Source organism: Grammomys surdaster, unplaced genomic scaffold (genome assembly GCF_004785775.1).
Source record: "Grammomys surdaster isolate TR1022 unplaced genomic scaffold, NIH_TR_1.0 125996, whole genome shotgun sequence".
Classification (NCBI taxonomy): Eukaryota; Metazoa; Chordata; class Mammalia; order Rodentia; family Muridae; genus Grammomys; species Grammomys surdaster.
The window spans coordinates 1,492,859-1,516,381 of record NW_021620812.1 but is presented as its reverse complement, the minus strand read 5'-3'; the positions used below and the strand labels follow the sequence as shown (position 1 = coordinate 1,516,381).

The window sequence follows — 23,523 nt, the reverse complement described above, 5'->3', positions numbered from 1 at the left end:
GGGGAGAGGAGAAGGAGAGGGAGGGAGGGGGAGGGGGAGGGAGCCTGTCTCAGTAATTAAGGTGAAAAGTGATTGAGAAAGTTATTCAGCATTACTGTCAGTTCTCCACATGCACATGGCAGCCACATATGTGAGCACACACATACATGCATACACAGCAGACACAAGACCACATGCATTAAAATCCAGAATGAGACATCTATCCAGTTTGCACAAAGGTTAATTTTCTTCTCTTATCTGAACAACGTATTATCAGTTTAAACTGAAATCATGACATGTAGCAATGAAAACAATTTATTTAGAAATAATTCCCAAGTAACTGGGAAAGCTTTGAGTATACTTTAGAAACAAGTGGAGCTTACTTGAGGGGATAATTGAAAAAACAAATTTGAAAATAACCTCCTTATTGCAGCATGTATCTTAGTAAACTCATCTCAATATTTAAATTTATTAATTCTTATGAGTTTTGATATCAAAAGTAAGAAATTATGTTTTAATAACTTGAGCCCGATGGTGTTCCACCACAGCCTTCCTTAGCTTGTGATGAAAGGGAAGTGACTTTGCTGCGAGTTTGCTCCTCATAGCGTGATTCTCCCGTCTCAGTCGCATAACAACAAGTTTATGAACGTCCTATTTTATTTGCTCTTTGAAGTGTTCACTTTGAAGTACAAAATCTAGTTCCATTAAACTACATCTCCTTGGAATGTGGTACTGGATCTGAGCCCATGTGTGTTTTTACCATTTCATTCAACAACTTCCTTTCATGTTGAAAATAATTTTTCAACACACCAAATAATAAAAAAAAATCGCATATATTAAACAGGATAAAGTCTTCTACAGTGTTTTGCAAGTTTCATATTAATTCTATCTGCAATGTAAGTCGTCCTTCCGTGGCTGTGTGCAAACTGTTTCAATTCTACACGATGTTCAGCTGCTGATGTTTTCCAGTAGAACTTTGGTAGCACTTTTGAGATCAAAATGTCAAAATAAAATACGTTTCAACTTGAAGTGTCTACTTACTCTTTTTAAAGTTTTATTGATGTTTGCCGCAATGCAGGCATGCTCCAAGTGGCAATTTGAAATCACGCTTTCTGTAGAAAAGAAAAAGAAAACACATCCCACAGTGAGCCTACAAACCAGATTTTCCTAGGCTAATCGTGTTGGCTTGAATGATTTTGTTCATTTAAACATTGAAAATGCATCCTTTAACATTTGCGAATCCATGTGAGTTCTAGAATATATAATGTATCACAGAGAATGGAAGAAAGTAGTTTAAGGAAGAAAGAATGAATGTGAACTACATTAAACAGGGCACTTCCGCTTCCACTAAGCGAAACAATACCTTTCTTAATTTAGTTTTTCAGCCTTAGTCCTGGTATAGATGTTGGGACTGTAGCTCAATGATTCTTCACAAATATGTCATAAATATTTTATGTAGTTTAAGATTGAAGGCTATAAGTTACCTTGGCAGTAAGAGCCATCGTTAGGTGTGAACTGCGACCTCCCCGTGGAGGTCTGATAACCTTCCCTGCAGAAGCAGCTGAACCCTCCGTTCAGGTTTTCACACACAGCATGATCGCCGCAGACGGAAGACTCGCTGCACTCGTCTATGTCTGGAAACGTATCGGAAGCAATTTCGTACGTTAGTGTTCTCTTACTCGTTGTTCTCTTACTCGTTTGCTTCCTCAAAACACTATTACGTGTGGTTAGTGATTTCACACCAAGAAACACAGGGGAAATCCCATCATTTGGGAAAGGAGAGAACAAGCCTGGCTGCATGCATTTCTTAACTCTAATTTGGCCAATCCATTTTGACAGAGTATTGAAAACGTTATTCATGGGCCTCACCCTCAAATTGTTTTCTGAGTAGCATGATTCATCAGTAAAGTCAGTAAATCTATTTCCATCATCTAAGATGTAACAGTTAGTTCTAATTTAATAAAGATTCATTTTTCAAAGTGCACTTAAAATTATTTGCCTGCTAGTCTTAGGCTGAACCGATGATAACTCAGTTTAAAGGAATCTGGAGGATAAAGATGGGCCTACTTTCTCTTTGAAGCTTCATGTCTGGGTGTGATTTAACTGAAAACTAAGGTCCAGCACATTATGTGATTCAGCTCTCTTAAGATTTATCACGATTGATTACCTTTGTTCATATTACATTTGGACCATGATTCTAATATGCAATCATCATAGTTGAGTATGGATGAAGTAATAAATTGCACAGAATTAAGTCAGAAATTCTCAGTAGCTATATATTGACACTGTAATAAAGGTGCTGGGGTTTTAGGCTCACATCATTTATATTCTTAATTTAAAATTTTACACACTGCAGTGAAACGTGCCTTAAAGTTATAGATACAATATAAATATGCTGCCAGGTTGGAGAATGATTCCAACGAACTGAATAGTCCAGATCGTTACCTTAAATTAAGGCTTAGGTGTGTGTGTGTGTGTGTGTGTGCTGAGCCCCATTATGTCATCTTAGAATCACTTACTATTAGATTAATGAATGAACCTGCAATTTTAATTTACAATTTGATTATTAAAATAATGAAATGGCATGGCACCATTTACCAGTATAAAAAGAAAGGTGGCTATTAAAGTCTAATTTAAAATGTCATCAGGCTGTTGTCTTAAATTCAGCTGTTCCCAATTTTTCATTTAAAAGCTATAAGGAAGGCACAGGAACATATGGAACTCAAAGTGCAGAAAAGAGACTGAGTACAGAGCCTTGTGCTCGGTTCTTGAGGATCTTTACATTAGCTAGAAAGCAGGTGGTACTAAATTATAAAGAACTTTACCAGGGTCAAAGGCTAGAAAATCTTTCTACTGATGGTGTCTAAGCATCTATGGTGTGTATGATCTAGAAATTCAAGTGCACAGCCTCTAGAGTAGCCCCTTCCTCATTTTTCTTTACTTGTATGTTCAGGAACTATCATCCTACACAGATTAATCCTATACTGATTAATAATGGCAAAAGCTACAGACTATTGACCCTTGGATGGAAGGAACCACCAATCCGTGCATTCCAAGCTGCATAGAAGGAAGAGAGAACGAGGCAAGAGTGAAGATAAAGTCAACCAGGTGGGCAATGTGAGGCTCAAGCCAAAGAGTCTTTTACTCTTGTGTTGAGACAAGCTTGTCACAATGCTGATCTGGAGTTTACTCTGAAGCCCTTGAATTCATGACTGTCTTTCAGCCAGAGTCTTCCAAGTTCAGCGATTGTAGGCATGTGGCCATGAATGTCACCAAAGAGCCCCCCTCTCCCAGTGCTGCTTTAGAAGCATGTGTTGCACTCAGATGGGAAAGCAGCCTAAGTAAGACTATGTCAGACCCATTAAATGTCATGAATGGTAAAAAGTATTCCATGGGTGGGCAGCTAATACATTCTTTCTGTATCCGTATTCTGTCATGTTAGAGCCGTCTGTTCTGTAAGAAACTGATTTCCTTAAATGTGCAACATTATCATGAACATTATCTAAAAGCAACCAGCAAGCAATGTAAGAGCATCATCCCTCTGCAAACTCAGCTCTCTCCAGCCTGCGGCACTGTGGTTTGCAAACACACTTGGTGATTTTACCTTACGTTCACATCTTCTTCCTAAGTCTCCTCTAGCCTGGCTTGTTTTTTTTTCTTTTTTTAAGAAATATTTATTCTTAGAAAAATTTAGAGATTTATACTTTGATCATATCCGTTCCACTCCATTTCTCACCAAGACCCTCCTTTATGTTTCTCCCGCTAACTCTCAGTCTCTCCTCTCTCCCTCCCTCTACCCTTCTTTTTTTACACATTTTAGCCTATGTGTTCAGTTGGTGCTGTAATACCTGTCTAGGTGTGGGCTCTCCCACTGAGACTTGAGGAACCTAACAGGGGTCGTACTCCTAAGGAAAAGTCATTCCTCACCTCCAGCAGCCGTCAACTACTGATAGCTCCTCAGACAGGGGATAGGCCTGGAGACCCTCTGTGATCCATGGTGGAATTTTAAACTACCTTCGTTTTGTGGTGATTTTGTGTAGAAAACCATAGGTGCTGAGTTTGTATATGCAACAGCTATGCTATATCCAGAGGACGTTGTGCAACACCACAGCCTATTCTTTGATGATGTCATACATGCTCGTAGCACATCCTGAGTCCTCATCCACCCACCTGATCCTACTCCCCGCCTTCTTCCCATACTCATCCCCCTCCGCTATCAGTTTTGTCGCTTTGTTCCTGACTTCCTTTTGTGACCTTTTCTTTTTTGACCTTGGCTTGTTTATCACCGGGTGTACGCGTCTCATTGATATTCCACAAACATGTCATAAATATTTTATGTAGTTTAAGATTGAAGGCTGTAAGTTACCTTGGCAGTAAGAGCCATCATTAGGTGTGAACTGCGACCTCCCCGTGGAGGTCTGATAACCTTCCCTGCAGAAGCAGCTGAACCCTCCGTTCAGGTTTTCACACACAGCATGATCTCCGCAGACGGAAGACTCGCTGCACTCGTCTATGTCTGCAAATGTTTCAGAAGCAATTTCGTACGTTAGTGTTAGTGTTCTCTTACTCGTTGTTCTCTTACTCGTTCGCCTCCTCGTAACAACATAACAATATTACACGTGATTTGTGATTTCACACCAACAAATACAAGAAAGCGTGGAGCTGTCCCTGGAGCTCGCTGAGGAACCGTTCCCCAGTGAGAACAATGGCTCGCCTTCCCTCATTAGCCTTCAACTGCTAGCAGCTTCCCAAGGGAGGGCTGGACCCCAGGAGCCTTCCCTCTATTAATTGCATGTCGATGAGTCTGGTCTTGTGAAGACCCTAAGCAGGAAGCCAAGCTTCTGTGAGCTCATGAGCGCCATGGCCACTGGGTTCCTTGCTCTACATAAAGGCCTCACACTGCTGTTCTCTCAGATGGCTGCCATCTCATCACAAAATAGGGCATGCCAGTTCCTGAATCTATAAAACGGCCATATAATGCTATAGTAACGGTAACAAAGGTTGTAGTGGTGCCCTGGGTTACTAGCATTCAAGATTAAGTTCATACGAACTTGTTATATTTAGCATCGAGAGTTTATGAAAGGATGTCAATTATTCTCTGAAACTAATTCTTTTAAAACTTAACTCTGATTTATAGGTTTACGTGTACATTTTAATAAAAGGTGGCTGTGAGTCTATTCAGCGTTGCTCATATGTGTATGTCGAGGACTGGTTGCTTGGTGAGCGCTCATTCCTGAAGAAAACTTGATTATCTCCTCTCAGTGGCCATCGGATGTGTGGCTTTTTATTTTTCCTCATCTACCTTGATGTCTCGACTGGTGACATCATCATGTATGTCTTGTTCTGGCTTTCATACTGTTGAGATTTTGTGGATGCAGTATCTCCGTAATGTGTAGAGGACACTTGCCAGTAGCCGACATCCTGTTCTTACGTCTCTGACAATCACATGCACACAATTGTTACATATGATACATAACAAACATATAAATGCAATCACATATGTATTATTATTATTACACGTATGTGGCAGGAAATGAACTAAAATTGAATTTGGGGGAGAGTCAGGGAGGAGACTAAAGAAGAGTATCAAAGGGACAAGGGATATTAATACAGTCAGTGCTCACACATGGAGTTCCCAAAAAACAAAAACAAAAGAAAATATAATGGAGTTGAATATGATAAAAAATAAATTGCATACATTCAGAAAAAATGTCATATCGAAGCCTTATTATAGTTTGTACTTGGTATATAATAGTAAAAATGTAAATGTCCTTTAAAAAGTGTAAAAAGTGTGGGTACTAAGTTTGACATTCTGTGCTCTCCAGGGGGAAGTGCTCAAGATAACGCAGTAATGGTAAGTGCTGGTCCATGTAGAATGTCTGAGCAGTTAGAAGAACTACTGTCCTCAGGACCTCACTCTATGTCTGTTTTCTACCTAAGATGGTTTAGAAACGTCCTTTCTCGGAATGGGCTGAAGCAGCCGTGGATAAAATAAATATGGTTTCCATCTTGCAACGAGATTCATGCTAACTTTGCCTGCAATCTCTTATGAAGCCCAAATTGTCTGGCTGCCTGGCTGCCTCGCTGCTTGGGGTGTTACAATTGTTCAGAGAAGGCAGAACCCAGTCTATGATAGGGGTCTCCAGGTGTTGTTCTTTGAAGAATTAGAACAGACAAATCAGAGGACTCGCTGGTCTGGCAAGAACAAAAAGTTCCTTGGGTCTCTGGTTTGGCTGCATCGGCCAAAGTGTTACAGCTCTCTGAAGAGAAGCTCTTGAAGGGCAGGTAGCCAGGTTCTCTCCTGCTATCTGCATCGCCAATGCCAGCCGCAATAGCAGCTGCAGTGAACAGCAGCAAGCAGCTGAGAACCACAGTAAGAACCTCTAGACAAGTGGCCAGCAGCAGAGGCACAAGCCTGGCCTGCTGGATGGATCCAAGGTCCAACAATGAATGAGTCAGGAGAGAAAACTCTTTCCCAGAGTGTTACATCTCAGTAAAACAGCCACTCTCAGACGATTCTTCTTGGTGAAATCACCTGTGCACTTCATTCCTTTATAAACATTTTAGGAGTAGGGTGGGATCCAGGGGTAAATGCTTCCCATTGGCTCAGTGCGAGATGTTAAGGATGCTCTATTTGGGAAGGACTTCCGGTATTGTTCCTACATGACAGATTGTCATGGTGCTCTTAGTTGGGTGTCATGGTTACGTGTTCTAGAACAAGTAGAGCTACGTAGGGAGCTGGCCTCACCCATGCCCGTCATTCTCAATTCTGAGATTCCCCTGAGTCTAGGCCTGCTCAACCTTAACAATTCTGTCTGATGGCACAGTCCACATGCCCCATAGGAAACGACTTGAGCCTAATACATCTACATTGTTTCTACTTTTCTAGAGTTACAAGAATGGCAGGGGCTACGTTCATATCCTAACCTTCTTACACTGTACCTGTAACACAGTAAGCGAATACACAATGCAGAAGAGCTGTACATCACAAGGAGGGAACCCACGTGAAGGTAGTAGGGCACCAAGGCTACACCTGATACTTCATTGTAAAACTAGAAAATCAAATCAGTGGTTCTGTTCCTGTTTACTGAGCTCCTCGTTGCGGGAGCCCTGAGTATATGTTTGCTCAAGGATGTAGAGGAAAGAATCCATAGGATGTCATGTCTTTGTAATTGACAAAGTTGTCTAAGAGGTAAAAAATGATGGCCTCCATTCTAATGAAAGCTAAATTTCAGCTATGTCTGGCTAAGGCTGACTGCGAAGTTTTAATGACTGGCCCTATTTTCTTGCTACTAACAGCCCTTGATTTTGTACTAAAAGTTCAATATTACTCAAAAGGAAGCACAACCTTCACAATTTCAGGTTATTTACTAATTCTTATTTAAAAGAACATACCGTTTTCCATATCTATGACTAGTAAACCCAACATCATGTTTTGCGATAATCTTCTTTCAAAGTGTGATTATTCAATGACTTTGAACATGAGTAGTTGACAATACTTGTTAAGGATGTAGTTTTCTAATGTTGTGTACATAAAGTAGAAGGCAAAATGTTTGATTATGATAAATTATGTACAAAGATGGGATTCAGTTTTGGCATTTTCAACTCCAAGAGAACAAAAACCCCTACAGTTACATGGAAAATTCAAGATAAGTAGGAAATAAAAACACACGGGTAGTAAGGGTGACGCAGAGAGAGGGTAAAGGAGAAATGATAATCTCTACTCTGCAGCCTCCAGCCACTTTGACTTCTGGGTGCTTAAGTTTCCCCACCTCGCCATGCTGGTTTTCAGCTAGTCTTGGGAGCTGGGTACCTGACATCCTGTTTTACTGTGATTCCAAAGGGATGAATATAACACACAGCGCTCTCACCCACACCTGCCTGAAACAATTACGTTATGTGTGAGGAACTGCTCTTAAATACACACTAAAGGTAAAGACTTCTTGGCTCACTTCTTGTTCTGAATAGGAAACTTCATTTTCTTTTAATTGATTATTTAATGACTATAATTGCTATGTATGTCACATTTAAGATTTAGCTGAATTGCCCATCAGAAGCACATGTGACAATAATACTAAGAGGGAATAGATTTATGGCTCTGTAGGAACCCCCTGAGGATTATCAAAGAGAACAATGAAAATTACTACAGAACCGGAGAGAATGGACAGAGTTGCACAATAGCTTCTCAGACAAGCACAATCCTTATGGACAGCAAAATTGGGAAAAATAACATTTTTTCCAGAGAATGAGGTTTTCACTGAATAATAATCCATCATACGAAACCGGTGAGAAAATAGGGCTCAGGACTGAGAATTGGGTTTTGATACAGTTATTGTGTTTGCAAACTACTTAAAAGATCTACAAGGGAGTTAAGCTAAGGCTTAGGGCCATTCTCTACCATTCTGTAGCAGAAATGAAGATTGGGAGAAAGAGTTCTAAATGACAATGATCACTCTTCTTACAATGTTGAAGACCGTGCTACTTGTGTGTGTGTGTCTGTTTTCTCTGTTTGTGAAATAGAGTCTCCTCTGAATTGAATAAATCTGATCTGATGTGACAAGAGAAGCTTTCTGGAGACTGAAGAATCTAGAAAACTGAGACTACAATTAAAATTGTCTTTAATCACAATATTACCTGTCAGTCTCTCCCAATAACTTACTGGAGTAGCTCTACTAATGTTTCCTGAGGTACGTAATCAGTAACTCACTCCTCATAGTAAAACATGTTATATGGAAGTCTAAGAAGATTGACAACTGGAATATGGGATAGAGCAATTCTTTTGAGAAGAATAGCATTGTTTTAGAGCCTTCACACTCTGGCAGAGGTTTATCCTCCACATAGTAGCACGGGATAAGATTCAAATGTTGCACCCAGTTAAGTTTCAGGTGGGAAATTTGCTTTCTGTGAATAAGATTATGACTGCACTTCTCTCTTTGTCTGAAGCGCCTGCGTGTAAAGAACCTTTCACTGTGTCTGAGCATGACAAGCAAGCTTTGCTGGCTTACATTTATCTAGCTATTATCTATTATTATGTAAATATATACATTCCCAGAAAGCAGCAATATATACATCTCTGTACCCACATAATAGAATTAAGACATGTACGCACACATGTACACACACATACACACACACACATGCAAATGCACACACATGTGCACTTACACGTGCATATACACACAGATAAGCACACACAGATGCACAGACATACATGCATGCATACACACATGTCTACATACAACATAAGTTAAACTACTTCATGAAAATTAACTGAGGTTATACCATAAATCGCACTCAAAGCGTCTAAATTAGGTTAAAGGAAAATATTTCTCCCATGTTGGGTTTGAGTCAATCATTTTGTTACTGAAATATTTATGGAGTCTTCCAGGTCCCAGATGTGAATGTCTATATTGGGAAATCAGTAAAAATTAATCAAACAGTCAGGATCTGTGCCTTCCTGTCAGAGTTCACATTCTGAAGTTAACTTCCCACACAAGCAGATAATTGAGTTTTTATTAAAATAAAAGTTTTCATTTATATCTCTAAATTTGAATCCTGTCACCGAATATTGGGGGAAGTTTATATTAAACTATAAAATAAATTGTGTTTTTAGATCAGTTATTGGTGATATAGAAAATGATGAGGCTAGAATCCCATGTGGGCTACCGCTACAAAAATAATATGCAGAGATGCACAGGGAAAGGGTTGTCTAGATCTGAAGTATCAGATCTAAGCAATTTAGCAACACAATATTGCCTAAATGAGTTGTTTCTAAAAAAAAGTTAACACATCAATGTGCTATTTAATTTCAACTTGCCTTTATTAATATTGCACAACATATTAATATCAAAATGTTGATACTAAAATGTGTATTGTTCTTTAAGCATAGTTTTTGACATTTGACCTCATAGCTTTCTTATCAAGAACTAGGAAATTAAACATACTTGCTATGTCTGAGTCTCACAAACTGGATATATAATATAGGCAAACTCCCTGAAGTTCCTACTCAAATCTCATTCAATAAAACATCATTTACCTGAAAGTAACCTCCAGATAGTGGATAGGTAAATTATTTTTTAGAACTAATATATAAATATGAATTATTTAAATACCCTTAAACTTCGCAGTGTCTAGCTTTATAATAATTAACCTTTGAAGACAAGTTTCCTTTAGATGGATAGACTGTAGACAAACAAAAGCTGTTTCTTGAGGTTGTACTTGGCTTAGTGGTTAAGGGAGCATACTGTCTTGAGGAGGGTCTCAGATCTGTCCCTAGAACTTATGTTAGACTGCTCACAGCCATCTGTTTCTCTAGTTCCAGAGGAATCTGACACTATGGGTACCTGCACTCACATACTCACATGGTCATATGTCCAAATACAGGTAAACATACATACATATAATACATATATCTGCATCCATCTATCTATCTATCTATCTATCTATCTATCTATCTATCTATCTATCTATCTAACATGACTGCATATTTAAAACATATTTCTTTTGTTTTGTAATACTCCATCAACTTCCAGTTACTTGCAGTAACCCTAAGTTGAATTTACCTCTACATTAATTCATTATATTTATATATAAATATTCGTACTGATATTCCTTAAAATCTTTTATAATACAGCTAAATTGGAGAAGATTTTAGAATTTAAAAGCTATTAGGGAGAAATACCTAGCATTCCTTCAATGATACACATCAGTCCATCAAAGAAAGGCACACATGGTCCCCAACAAAAGTATCCATGGCTGTTGGGAAAAATGTGACAAACACCCGGATCACCAGATTATCTGCTGTTTAAGGTCTTTAGTAAACAGTGTTATTACTGAGCTACAATGCAGACAAAGGATATGGCTTCCTTAGGTCAAGTTCTGAATATCAGGATTTATGTTATTTGTAGAGATTTCAAAGAGAAAGTAAGCTGGACCAGATATTACACTGTAATTATGGGTTTGGATAAAGAAAAGTCATCTTGACAATACACTCAACCAAGGAAAAGAGTTTTCATAAATATCTGGTAGCAAAAACTAAGAAAAATCATATTATTGAATATGAAGTATGAGGAGGTGGCACCAAGACTTGGCAAATATTTGTTAAGCATTTGGAACTAGGTCAAAGATGGCCTTCAGCAGATCCTACGGAGTAGAAAATTACGACTGAATTTGAGTATACAAGCATGTAGAACCTATCTGTAGCTGCTTGAGGATGGGGCCAAAGCAGAGCAAAGGAAGAGGCACATTACACTTCAGAACTACTTCAAACTTGAAGTCACTGACCTACCCCATCCCCAGTATACGTGTATGGGGTCAAAGTAGAATAAATATGACTTGAACATTGTGTGTGATGATGTGTAATTCACATTTTTACTTTTTAGTCATGGTGACGTAACATTTAAGATATCAGTGTGTTTTAGAGATTAGCTGGACGCTTCAGCTGGCTGTGGAGGAAAGAGCAGAAATGACTTCCTTTTTATTAACTTGCAGAAAAGTAGGAGAAGGAGAGGTGTGGCTCTTTTACAAAGTGAGAGAGCAGACTTACCTTACAATGGAAAGATTGGGGTGCTCCGATGAATCGAGGCTATTCAGATAGACAGGGATGTCGCCAATTGGATAGTAACCACACAGCTATAATTTTCAGGTCTCTGGGGGAGAGCTGAAGCCTTTCTTTTTTCCTTTCTGAAGTTGTCAGATTCCAGAAGAGGTGGAACCCCACTGTTCCCTCTGTACTTTTCTCTGCAAGGACCCTCTTTCTCTCCATCTATTCCCTCAGTTCCAGTGGATGCAGCTGTGGGCATATACTGCTTGCTAGTCATTATGAATTTGTTGGTGCTTGGAGACTATTCTCTTTTTAATCAACTAAGTGCAAAGGCCCAGAAGACAGGCTAAGTCGTGAAGGGAGAGTACAAGGAACCCTCCATTTGTTTTGTTTTGTTTTGTTTTCAACAGTAACTGCAAAGATCACTGGGGTTTTACCTGGTTCAGTCCAGCTTATCAATAACCACAGGAGCAAAAGCCAGATGACTTTGTCTGAAATATCCTTTCCTGCTGTATCTTGGACACTATATTCCTGTTGTTATTGGTTAGTCAATCATTTATTTGTCATTGGGTTATAACATTGACATGATTTATATCAGCAATTCAAACGCTGGAAATTAACGTGTTTCATGTCCTATTTCTTGACTGGGACATTTTAATTATTCAATTGTGATAAGAAAATGTTTGCTGCTGCCATCTCCTTGGTTTACTAAGGAAGTCCACTGGAATAGATAAAATGAGGCCTGCATAGAGGCAGAATCAGGTGGACATAGTTTTGATGTCTGACTTCAAAGATAGTGGTTTTTCATTGTTGACAAATAATGATAAATAAAACATAAATAATGTTTCTAAATAAGGCACAAGTAACAAGCTTCTAAATCTCTAAGTCCAAGGGTCTCGAGAATCTTACTGATGGCAGATTTGAGGCGACAAACCACAAGACTACAATGGATCCATTGGTAATAAAACTGAATTGTACTGTTTTATAGGTCATGGATACTCTGAAATACTAAGTTTTAGTTTGTATTCTATTTTCAAAAGTAATCACCAAAGATAAGGAAAAAGACTTTAAAATTGAGATACTATTGACTAGGCTCAAAATCGATTGTAACAACTTGAAAGGCACAGAATTTGAATGATAGCTTTCCTCTTGGACCTGTCTTACCTCTGGTCACGACTGCTAGTATTCCTTTGTAAAGTGGAACACTAAAATGAACATAACCATTATGCGATTCTGCATGAAACAGGCCCTGTGTGTCAAGGTTGGAGTAATACAAAAGGCATTATTATCTGTCCCCTTTAACTTCATGCAGCTGCTCCGTTCATCCCCCCGGGTCCCCAAGAGGTACTGGAAAATTCCTTACAATTTAGAAAACTTGCAACTTAGAAACTTACGAACTTGGAACTTAGTAAAAACGTCATCGCTCAGATACCTCAATTTGTACATTCCATGGATTGCATTCTTGTGGTGCTCATCCAGCTACACATATAGGTAAAGAGGTAAGAGGGGAGGACATGTCAGCCAAAGGGAAGAAAGGGGAACTTCAGGGAAAACAGAAAGCTTCAATCAGTTACTGAAGAGTCAAGTGACCTGTACATATCATAACTGAAGTCCTTACTGTGTGCACATTACAGCTGATGTCCTTACTGTGTGCACATTATAACTGATGTACTTACTGTGTGCACATTACAACTGATGCCAAGATCCTGCTTTATGCAAGACAGGGTAAGGAGAGGAACAATATAAACATATTCTTTCTCCCACCTGGGGATGTCTTTGACCTCTCACTATTTCAGGGAATGAAATAATTCAATACAATGCATATATAATCCAATCATCTATGCATACACACTTCCACCTGCAAGATAATTGATTGACAAGACACATGGGACCGTCATCCGATATTGAAGGCAATGCCTTCCTCCTCCTCACTGCTGACATGAAGCATTAGTGTAGGCTAACATCTCCTTGACCATGGGTTTCCATAAGTCCAATTTACTAAAGGGGAAGTCAAAAGCATCCAGTGAAAAAAGTTACAATTTGCAAGGTAAACAAAGCAGATTTATGTGAGAATAAAATGTACTAGATGTTTGTGGTTTTGAGTTTCTTTAATGGAAATGTGATTTTTAAACTGCTCAAAACAACAACTATTATTCCAAGATATTTTTGAAAAGAAAAATAATGCCTTTGACTATGGATCTGCTTTTGAGTGGTCTGCAGAAGCCGGGGCTGGGGGAGGCGAAGACAGATAATGCATGTACAAAACCTTCTCCGAGGCTGTTTTTGCAATTACTTTTTTTTTTAAAAAGGAAAATGTAGCACTTAAGAACACACTCCCATTTTCTGCTACTATCATTTTTGTTCTTCTCTTTGTCAGAACTATTAGTGCACACATATTATAAAAACAAGCACACTGAATGCAAGTAGAAGAGGGGAGTGGATGGGAAAACAGTTCTATTTTTCTACACACTAGAAACCATTTCTCTTGCTCATTGGATGCAAGGATGGAACAAAATTCTGACACATTTCTTTCAGATTATCAATCAATGATTCTGAAATGTTTTCATTCCCTCGTACCCATCAACTGTGATTGAAAAGATGAGAAATATTCTCATAATCTCCCTGGGACTCAAATGATGGTTATGGAGTCGCTTCTGTGAAACTCATTTTATTGACTTTTGTTTCTAATCATTGAAGTGATACATATGCAACGGAGGAATCAAATTGTCAATAGAAAGGTCTTACAAGCTCGCAATGTGAAAACCTTGATGGTTTACAAAGGGCCGCTGCAGAGGAGCTTCAGAGTCTGCAGTTTGGAGAGAGTAGAGTAGTCTGTGTGAGTTACTGAGATAAAATGATTCTCTGTCATTCCCAAATCATCTAAAAACATTTCATCTTGCTGAAAGACACTTACAAAGATACAGGGTGCACACAGCAAATCAAATATGAAGTTTGAGAGGAAACATTAAAGAGGGCAATGTAAGGAAATTCAAACCATTTCAGAGACAGACCCTCACATAAAGGCTAAACAGTGTGGTACAAGTCATAGGTAACAAATCCTACATGTGAATCTTACAGAGATAATGCCCATGTGATTATAAACAGAAAATTCATCTATATCTCCTTATCTACAGGATGTCTGCTTCTGCTGATGCCCTTGCTGGACACCTGAAACTGTAGTAAGTACGCTAGATGCTGTGCTTTGTTTTGTATGTACACTACAATGAGAAAACTTAACCTAAACATTAGACACAGTGAGATGTGAACGAAAAATCACGGTAATAAAAGAAGGCAGCTACAACAATATTCTGCAGTAGAAGTTATGAAGATATTGTCTCTGTCAGAATATTTTATTATTCAATAGCTCTTGGCAACTTCACAATAAAAATATTTTATGAACATGTGTGATTACGTTTTCTTCCTAAACCTGTAATTTTTCTCCTTTCCACTTAAAGAATGCACTCTGTAGCTTTTCCTTGAGTATCTCGCGTTGCTGCTTTGTGTTTTGGAACTCACTATGAAGTAAGATAAGTGATTCTTGAACACAAGATCTAAGATGGCCCTCTATCATTGACTGAGATGGCTAGTGACTGATAGATAGACAGGGCACACTGCACAGATGCTCTCCATGGAGATAATGCCCGTCTGAAGGTGGATGATGAGACAGTTCATCAAATAACCCAGGCTCCTGCTCAGTTTGGACCTTACGAGTCACACATCTGTCAAGGTTTCCGTTTACTGTCTCCATGCAGTTGTTAACCATTGTTAATTGTAATCACAGAAAGAAGGAGACACTGCTCACTGAGGAAAGATAGAACTTCTTACAGGTGTTAATTAGTATGTTAATGAAAGCCATACAGAGATGGGTTGTACTAAATACTCTGGACACGGTAGGACCTGTGGACTAATTTTACATTGGTCACTGGTCAGGTCAGGATATTAACATAGAATATGCTGTTCTTTGTGTGTGTGTGTGTATATGTATTCAGGAGAACAGTATATCCCATCCTAAAATCCAAATCTGTTTCTTACTTTTATGAATGTACATCTATTGAATGAAACATTTCAAAGAATATTGGCTGACTTTAGATATAGTTTAATAGGTGAAACATTCTGAAAACTAGAGACGCACCCTATTGCTAATTAATTGATGATTTCTTGATTGATTGAAGGGATCACTCACATCTTTCTTAAATGACACTTACGGACTTTTTTTTTTATGCAGACTGTTTCATCTAAATGTGAATGTAGCATTCGTTTATGAAGAATCACCTTGTAGAATGATTTCTTTAAACCATGACATGTTTTAAAGAAGACTTAGTATTTTAGTAGAAGCCAAGATATCATAAGTATCTCCATGATAAGTGTTGTGAATAATATTTATAATTTGAAATTATCAGCTGACTATCAGAAAAATTAAAGCATTTAGTTTCCTGATAGTTATAAGACTTTGAAACATATCATAAGTATATAAAAACATCATGATTTGTGAACAGTACTTATAAAGGTTTGACCACTTAACAAAATTATCAAAATTATCCTCTGCCTTAGACCATGAAGACAGCAAGGCAAACTGGGTGTTTTATATAGACTGAATATAAAGAAACCAGATATATTATTTTAATCATTATTTTTAATCTTGGCTGCCTTGGATAATGTTTCATATTTTTTCACATTCCCATAATGACTAACTGCATATATATATATAACTTTAATCTCTGCAAAATTTATATGTGCAAATTTACTTCCATACTCAATGTTTTCTAGAATTAAGCATGACAAATTGTAATATATTATATTCCTCTTCAAATATGGTGGCCACCGTGCCTTGTTCTTGTTCTCCTGACACGCCATGTTTTTACCAGCCTTCTCTGTGTCCACTCTGATGACATCTCTATTTCTCTCTTATCCTGTCTTCTCCAAACAAACAGGAAAGTATCTGTTTCTTTTTTCTATATTTCATTGGATATTTTATTTATTTGCAATACACACAGCCATCCCCTTTCCCCATTTCCCCTCCATAGAACTCCCTACCCCATACCCCTTCCTCCTTTATGCTTTTATACCATTTTGATTGCATGAATGTATTAAGGTCAGTTCTAGGTTGAGGGTCTAGCAATACGATAAATGCAAATAGTCAAGGAACAAGAAAGACAATAAACACAAACAGTCAGAGAAAAAGCAAGGCTTTAAACTCAATTATGTGAACACTCCCATGATCACTGTTTCTAAGGGCTTATCACGATGACCAAACTATCTGAGCTGACTTCCCTGTCCTAGCCCAAGGTCATTTTCATGTATCTGTTTCTTTAGCTACTTCCAACAGATACCTAAGCATCCTCGGAATGATAGTGCAATGTCATTCATGTATTTTGTTTTTTAACTATACAGAAGTAGGTAGAAACGTATCTGTTTTCAAAGAAAAATAATACAGAAATTAGAATTCAGTGATTCTTTTCCATCTGTGTCAGCAGTTGGAATATTAGATTAACTTATGCCTAAAATAAATTCCACCCAACAATGATCTCCCTATCCATAAAATGAAGCAATAACAACAGTGACACTATATTTAAATTCCATGGCTGCACACAATTAATAAAATACTAAACCCTGGATAGAATAAAATGAAGTTGCCAATCAGCTTTAGAAAAATGGTCAGAAAAGTTTAGAAAAGTTATATGTGATCTATGTTACTATAAAATCTCTTTTTGTTTTGCTGTTGGAAGTTGACAAATGTTTAGTAAATTTATTCTGTTTGGAACTGAGATTCTCAAGTGAAAAGGCCATAAAATATCTGTTTGTCAGAAATGTGTACATGGTGGCCATGTCATGGATACAGAGCAATCTCTAGTATGATAAGAGAACCATAGTGTTGAGTTTTCTTTCTTGGAGATCTGAGTATTTCAGGTGCCTAATATCAGCAAACCCATTTATGTCAGTGTGAGTTCCTTTAGAAGTATCAGTCCATCAAATGTTTCACCACAGGGCAGATAGGGGTCGTTCTGTTCAGCAAGCCCCCACACTTTCTCTCGCCTTTGTCTCAAACAGGCTTTATTGACTTTGTTACTTGACAGGACACCACCAAATTTTGGAAGAAGCTCAGGAGAAATACTGAGATGTAAGCATTGTCAAGCTAGGCTACAATCAAGATTGTCATTCTCTGCCTTTGGAATCTCTATAGACAGAATTAGCTCATTGGATTTGTCTATTTTAAAACAACCCTTGGAATATGTCGATGAGTTTTGCATCTTGAATTTCTTATTTGCATGCTAGCAAGGTGAAGTATAACATTTGTTTGTATTTTAAGACATGCATGCTTTATCCTCAAAGTGTAAAATATTCTTTTATTCTTTGTCTGGCTGGTCTCAAAGTATCAGTCTTATGCAGTTTTATATTATTTTTCTTAAAATTAGATAAAAATATTTTTTTTACATAAAACAAGCTCCAAGAAGAAATTAGAACACGTAAAGGAGCTCTGCTTTGCTTTCAAGACTATGCACATTTCTTCCATTTTAGAAGACTTCATTGATTTCAAAATTGTTACTTTTCAAACACGGCTTTAGTAATTTATAGCTATTTAAATAGAGAGCGGTCCTGAGTGTGGACAAATTTCAGGTTTCCAGGCCTGAAAATAATTGCCTCAAGGGTCAGATGGAAATTGTTTTCCTCCAGCAGTTTTGCAGCCTGAAACTCTGGCAAGGGAGACCCAGCTGCATGGAGATGATTCAACTAATACCTCAGACCCTGGCAAAAGGCATGGGGCCTTATTTTCTGGACCAGTGATCTGACCCAACATGGGGTGGTAAAACTGATCCGATACCTTGAGATATGAATGCTTAAGAGCGAAGGAGACTGACTCAGAAACATCGTACAACTCGGAAAGGATTGTCGAGGATCTGAGTGATTATGATAGAACTGTAAAATGTACATTTTTTTTTATCACAGTCCAGTGCTCTTCTATCTCAGAGTGTGAGGTTACTGCATGTTTTAATGTTCAACAGCAGCATTTTATGACAATCCGTTGGTCATAAAGGCATCTTATTCTCATGCCACATGCTATTTTGGATCAAAGTGCAAAGCAGGAAAGGCTGCACGGGAGTCTTAGTTGTTCTCCATTTGTAATGGCAAAGCAAGGCAAAACAAGGACGTGGAAAGCAGTCTGTGGGTCTGTGTTCTTAAGATGTTTTTATGTTTATTTTTCCCTTAGCACTAGTGTTAGAGATGTCATTTCAAAACCTAATAAAATCCGTCCACTTAAGCTCTTTCTTCCTACAGCTCTTCATCAATCAAGGCAAAACTGTGCTCTGTCATGAAGTAATTGCAAGTTGGCAAGCTAAAAAGGGCATCTTCGTGTCCCTGTCTCCTTATCTTTATGCAGGACAAGGATGACAGCCAATTTATTAGTTGAGATACTGTTAAACTCATCAAGTACAATAGTGTTTTCCCGTTCTGTGATGTTTTCTATTATGGAATCAAGGTCCTTCCTTTGAAATGCTTGCTAAAAGATGGCTGCAATAGCATTAGCTATGCATATTGATTCTTTGGGTACTGACTTACTGCAAATGAGTGTTTCTGGGGTTCTGGTTAAAGGGCCCACAGTAGGGATCATAGAGAAATGCTACATGGTTAGAAAGTAGCTTGCTGGCTCTCCTGATGTCTTTGAGTTGAGATCAACTTCTTGTTTCTTTACAACCTGCTGTTTTTTCTGTATTTTCCCCCAAGTCTTCAGCTCCATGTTGTGTCTGTTTTTTTAAGTCCCCTACAGAGTTAATGCTGTGTCTTTAAGTTTCTGAAGAGTTACTTTCAGTTTTAAGTGATACAGAGATTACTAGACATGGAAAACAAGAAAAAAATGGTGAAACTAAAATATTTCCAGCATTTAATTATCTAAACACTCATGAGGCAAAGCAGGCAGATTCCTGTGAGAGCAAGGAAATCTTGGTCAACATATTAGTTTAGTTTCAGGCAAGCCAGGATTACATAGCGAGACCCTTCTTAGAACAAAGGAAAACAAATAGATAAAATTAAAATTGATCTCTAAAAATAAGAAATTAAATCACAAAATAGAAATCTACCTGATGCTTATGGTTATCAAATCCAGATTTCTTGTTTGATACACATGTTTATTTTTCAATGTTTTAAATGCAAAGGCTAAAATGTTATATAGCTTAAAATTTTATTAAAGAAAATTGTCCTTAATATGACCCTATAAAACTATTGTTTATATAAAATTATACAATGATAACAGAAATTTGGCTAATCATTCAACGTTACCTATGCTGGAAGAAGAAGTGTTTGGAGCATTGCCTCCTTGTGCAGGCTTATGGATCCCAGGCGAAACTTAAAGGCTAACAGAAAGTAAAGATTAGAGAGCAACATGTTAACAGTTGAGTTGCTCTGATGTCCATGGGACACCAGAACCATTAAGTGTTAAAACAGTAACACTTAATGCATACATCCCAAATAAACATCTTGGTAGCAAGCAACACAAATGTTTAAAAAAAGCAAATGTGATTAGAGTCTTCTTTTAAATAGAGTTTCCTAAATACCCAAAGCTTACAGCAGCCAGGGACCATGCATATTGAATGTTACCAAGTCAGTCCTCTCCTCTCACTCATGAGACCAAATAGCTGATACCAATCGAGCACTTAAGTTCTAGGCCAAACTGTTGTTTAAATAGGAAAAGAAATCTCTTCAATAACATTGCCCCGTTTTCCATAGGACAGTATGTGAACACATAAAGGAGACCTTGTGCGTCTCAGGACACAGCATTAGTCTGTCAGAGAAAGCTTTAAAATCTAAACCCTGATCTATGTTGACACTAGAAAATGTTTGGTAAGATTTCCTTCAAATATACATCTTGCTAAGAGAAATGCTCAACATGGAAATAATTATTTTGTTTTGATATTGCTGGCAACTCAGACAAACATGATCAAATAGTTAAACAACATACATGTGTGGATTTCTGGCTGATAGATGATGCACCAGGAGCAAATGCAATGCTTTGCAACTTCTCCAGACTTTCTTCATCTGCAACAATGGCTCCAGTAGGTTGATCTGAAGAACTAAGACTTAGTAAGTATCCTCAGATAGTACCAGGCACACTACAGGGGCTGCCCCAATGGAACAGGCTATAAACCAGGCAAGCTGCTGAGTCATGGTAGGAGAAACTCCACAATCATTTTTAACTCACAACTGGGATATCAAATCTAACCCAGGTGATGTGACCTGGGCTATCAGTCCCATTGTATGCAATGGAGCATTATGACTGCACTTGATGTCTGTATGAATGTTTACATTCAAGAGTGACTACTCACTGTGGCACTGATTTGAGAGTTACAAGTTTTGAGGTAGTTGTTTATTGCCCTGCTTGTTCTTTGACTATTTGTGTTTATTGTCTTGCTTGTTCCTTGACTATTTGCATCTATTGTATTGCTAGTTCCTCAACCTAGAACTGTCCTTAATACTTATTTGTAATTAAAATGATATAAAAGCAAACAGGAGGAGGGGGAATGGGATAGGGGGTTTCTAGGGAGGGGAAATGGGGAAAGGCGATGGCATCTGAAATATAAATACATAAAATATCCAATTAAAAAGTCTAATTAATTGATTGTATTGATTCATTGGTATTCTATTATATAGTTAGCACAAATGAAAATTACAAATATGAGAAAGAGGATAAAATCCAAAAGCATGAGAAAGATTAATTAAGAGAGAGAAAATGAAAGATAGTTGGCTTTATTCCTACAGTGAGACTGTAAGATTTAATTATGGTATATATTCAATACTAGTACGTTGATATGCATTCATCAAAGATAAAAAGAAACAGGTAGGAAAAAAACAAGTTTTATTGTTTGAAAATGTGAAAAATAGTGTTGACTATTTGGTTTCACAATGGAGTATGCTTAGCAATCGAAGTTCTCCTCCGTCCTTGAAATTCTGTTTCCTGATTCAGCAATGGTTCTATTTTATGATTAATTTTTCAAATTATAAAACTTTCCCCACAACTTTGTGGCCGGCATGCATCTGTGTCTGGTTCCCAGCAAATGTTTTTTTATGTTACAGCAGTACTCCATCTGTTCTTGTTGTCTATCCCAGGGTGCAGGAAAACGTGGGAAGTTTGGTTGACAAATATGGTTGCCAGTGGACCCAGCTCTTGCCAGGTGCAGGCCTCTCAGCTAGGGACATCAGACAGAACTCAGTTGCCGAGCACATATTTCTGTGTTTGTTAAGGGAAGCCAGACAGGTGGGTACCCTTAGGTTTCAGCATTTGGATTTTTTTCTGAAATGTCATTTCCTCTGCTTTATTTCTCCTTCTCTCCTGATTTAGCCATCTCTTCCCACTCAGAAGCCAGTTTCAAAACATTGGAAAAGCTTCTGAATTTTGAATCCTAGTTTAGAGTTAAACAAACAAACAAACAAACAAACAAACTAAAACAAACTAAAACTAAAACAAACACCCCGCTTTTACTACCCAATTTGTGTCTTTTTTATTTTTATTTAATTACTTATTTGTAAGGATTTATCTTTGCCTTTACTTTGAGAGAGTAAAATTTTTACTTTACTGACCCTTTTCTCCAGCCCCTCTTTGTACCTTTTTAAAATGAGCTTACTTTCATTGCAAAGGACAGGTTCGGAATCCTCTCACTACATGTATACTGTAATGTATATAAACGTACGTATCACTTATACAGACATGTGTGTGAGCATTAACTACATTTATATATGTCCATATATATTAGGGAGAGGATTGCCTTTAGTTCTGAAGAACTATTTATTTTTTCCACACATAAATCAAAATGTAATTTTTAAAATGGCTATCTTACCAAAAGCAATCTACAGATTAAACCCAATTCCCATCAAAATTCCAACACAATTCTTTATGGAACTTGAAAGAACAATTCTCAACTTCATATGGAAAAACAAAAAACCAAGGAGAGATAAAACAGTCCTGTACAATAAAAGAACTTCTGGAGGTATCACCATCCCTAACTTCAAGCTGTACTACAGAATAATAGTAGTAAAAACTGCATGGTATTGGTATAAAAACAAACAGGTTGATCAATGGAATCAAATTGAAGTTTTAGAAATAACCTTCAGACATTTGGACATTTGCTATTTTAACAAAAACACCAAAACCATACAATGGAAAAGGAAGAGCATCTTCAACAAATGGTGCTGGTCAAACTTCCTGTCTGCATGTAATAGATTGCAAATAGATCCATATTTATCACCCTGCACAAAGCTTAAGTCCAAGTGGATCAAGGAATTTAACATAAAATTGGATATACTAAATCTAACAGAAAGTGGGGAATAGCCTTGATGGGTACAGGAGACAACTTCCTGAACACTAATGGCTCAGGCACTAAGATCAACAGATGTTAAATGGAAATCTCATGAAACTGAAAAGCTTCTGTAAGTCAAAGAACACCATCAAATGGCCAAAATCACAGCATAGAGATTTGAAAAAAATCTTTACTAACCCTACATCTGACAGAAGGCTAATATCAAAAATATATAAAGAACTCAAGAAGTTAGACACCAACGACTCTAATAACCTAATCAAAAAATGGGGTACAGAGCTAAACAGAGAATTCTCAACAGAGGAATTTGAAATGTCTGAGAAACACTTAAAGAACTATTCAGGTTTAGGTGTTCTCTGGTGGATTTTGGGGGGTAACTTAAGTACATTATATCACCTGCAAATAGTGATATTTTGACTTCTTTCCAATTTGTATCTCTTTAATCTCATTTTGTTGTCTAATTGCTCTGGCTAGGACTTTGAATACTATATTGAATAGGTAGGGGGAGAGTGGGCAGCCTTGTCTACTCCCTGATCTTAGTGGGATTGCTTCAAGTTTCTCTCCATTTAGTTTGATGTTGGCTACTGGTTTGCTGTATATTGCTTTTTACTGTGTTTAGGTATGGGCCTTGAATTCCTGATCTTTTCAGTACTTTTGACATGAAGTGATGTTGAATTTTGTCAAATGCCTTTTCATCAT

The 23,523-nt window shown here is 37.7% G+C and overlaps 1 protein-coding gene across 2 annotated transcripts in view; it reads right to left on the bottom strand.

Annotated features, from left to right (window-relative positions):
- Adgrl4 (adhesion G protein-coupled receptor L4) overlaps window positions 1-23,523 on the bottom strand; it is a 101,958-nt gene that overhangs the window by 42,721 nt on the left and 35,714 nt on the right. The window contains exons 3-5 of one of the 2 annotated variants that reach the window (XM_028754299.1): window positions 4,346-4,495; window positions 1,464-1,613; window positions 1,021-1,091 (exon numbers count right to left, since the gene is read on the bottom strand). In XM_028754299.1, the coding sequence (XP_028610132.1) occupies window positions 1,021-1,091; window positions 1,464-1,613; window positions 4,346-4,495 (371 nt within the window). The remainder of the gene's footprint in view (window positions 1-1,020; window positions 1,092-1,463; window positions 1,614-4,345; window positions 4,496-23,523) is intronic. The other variant, XM_028754301.1, reaches the window with a different exon arrangement.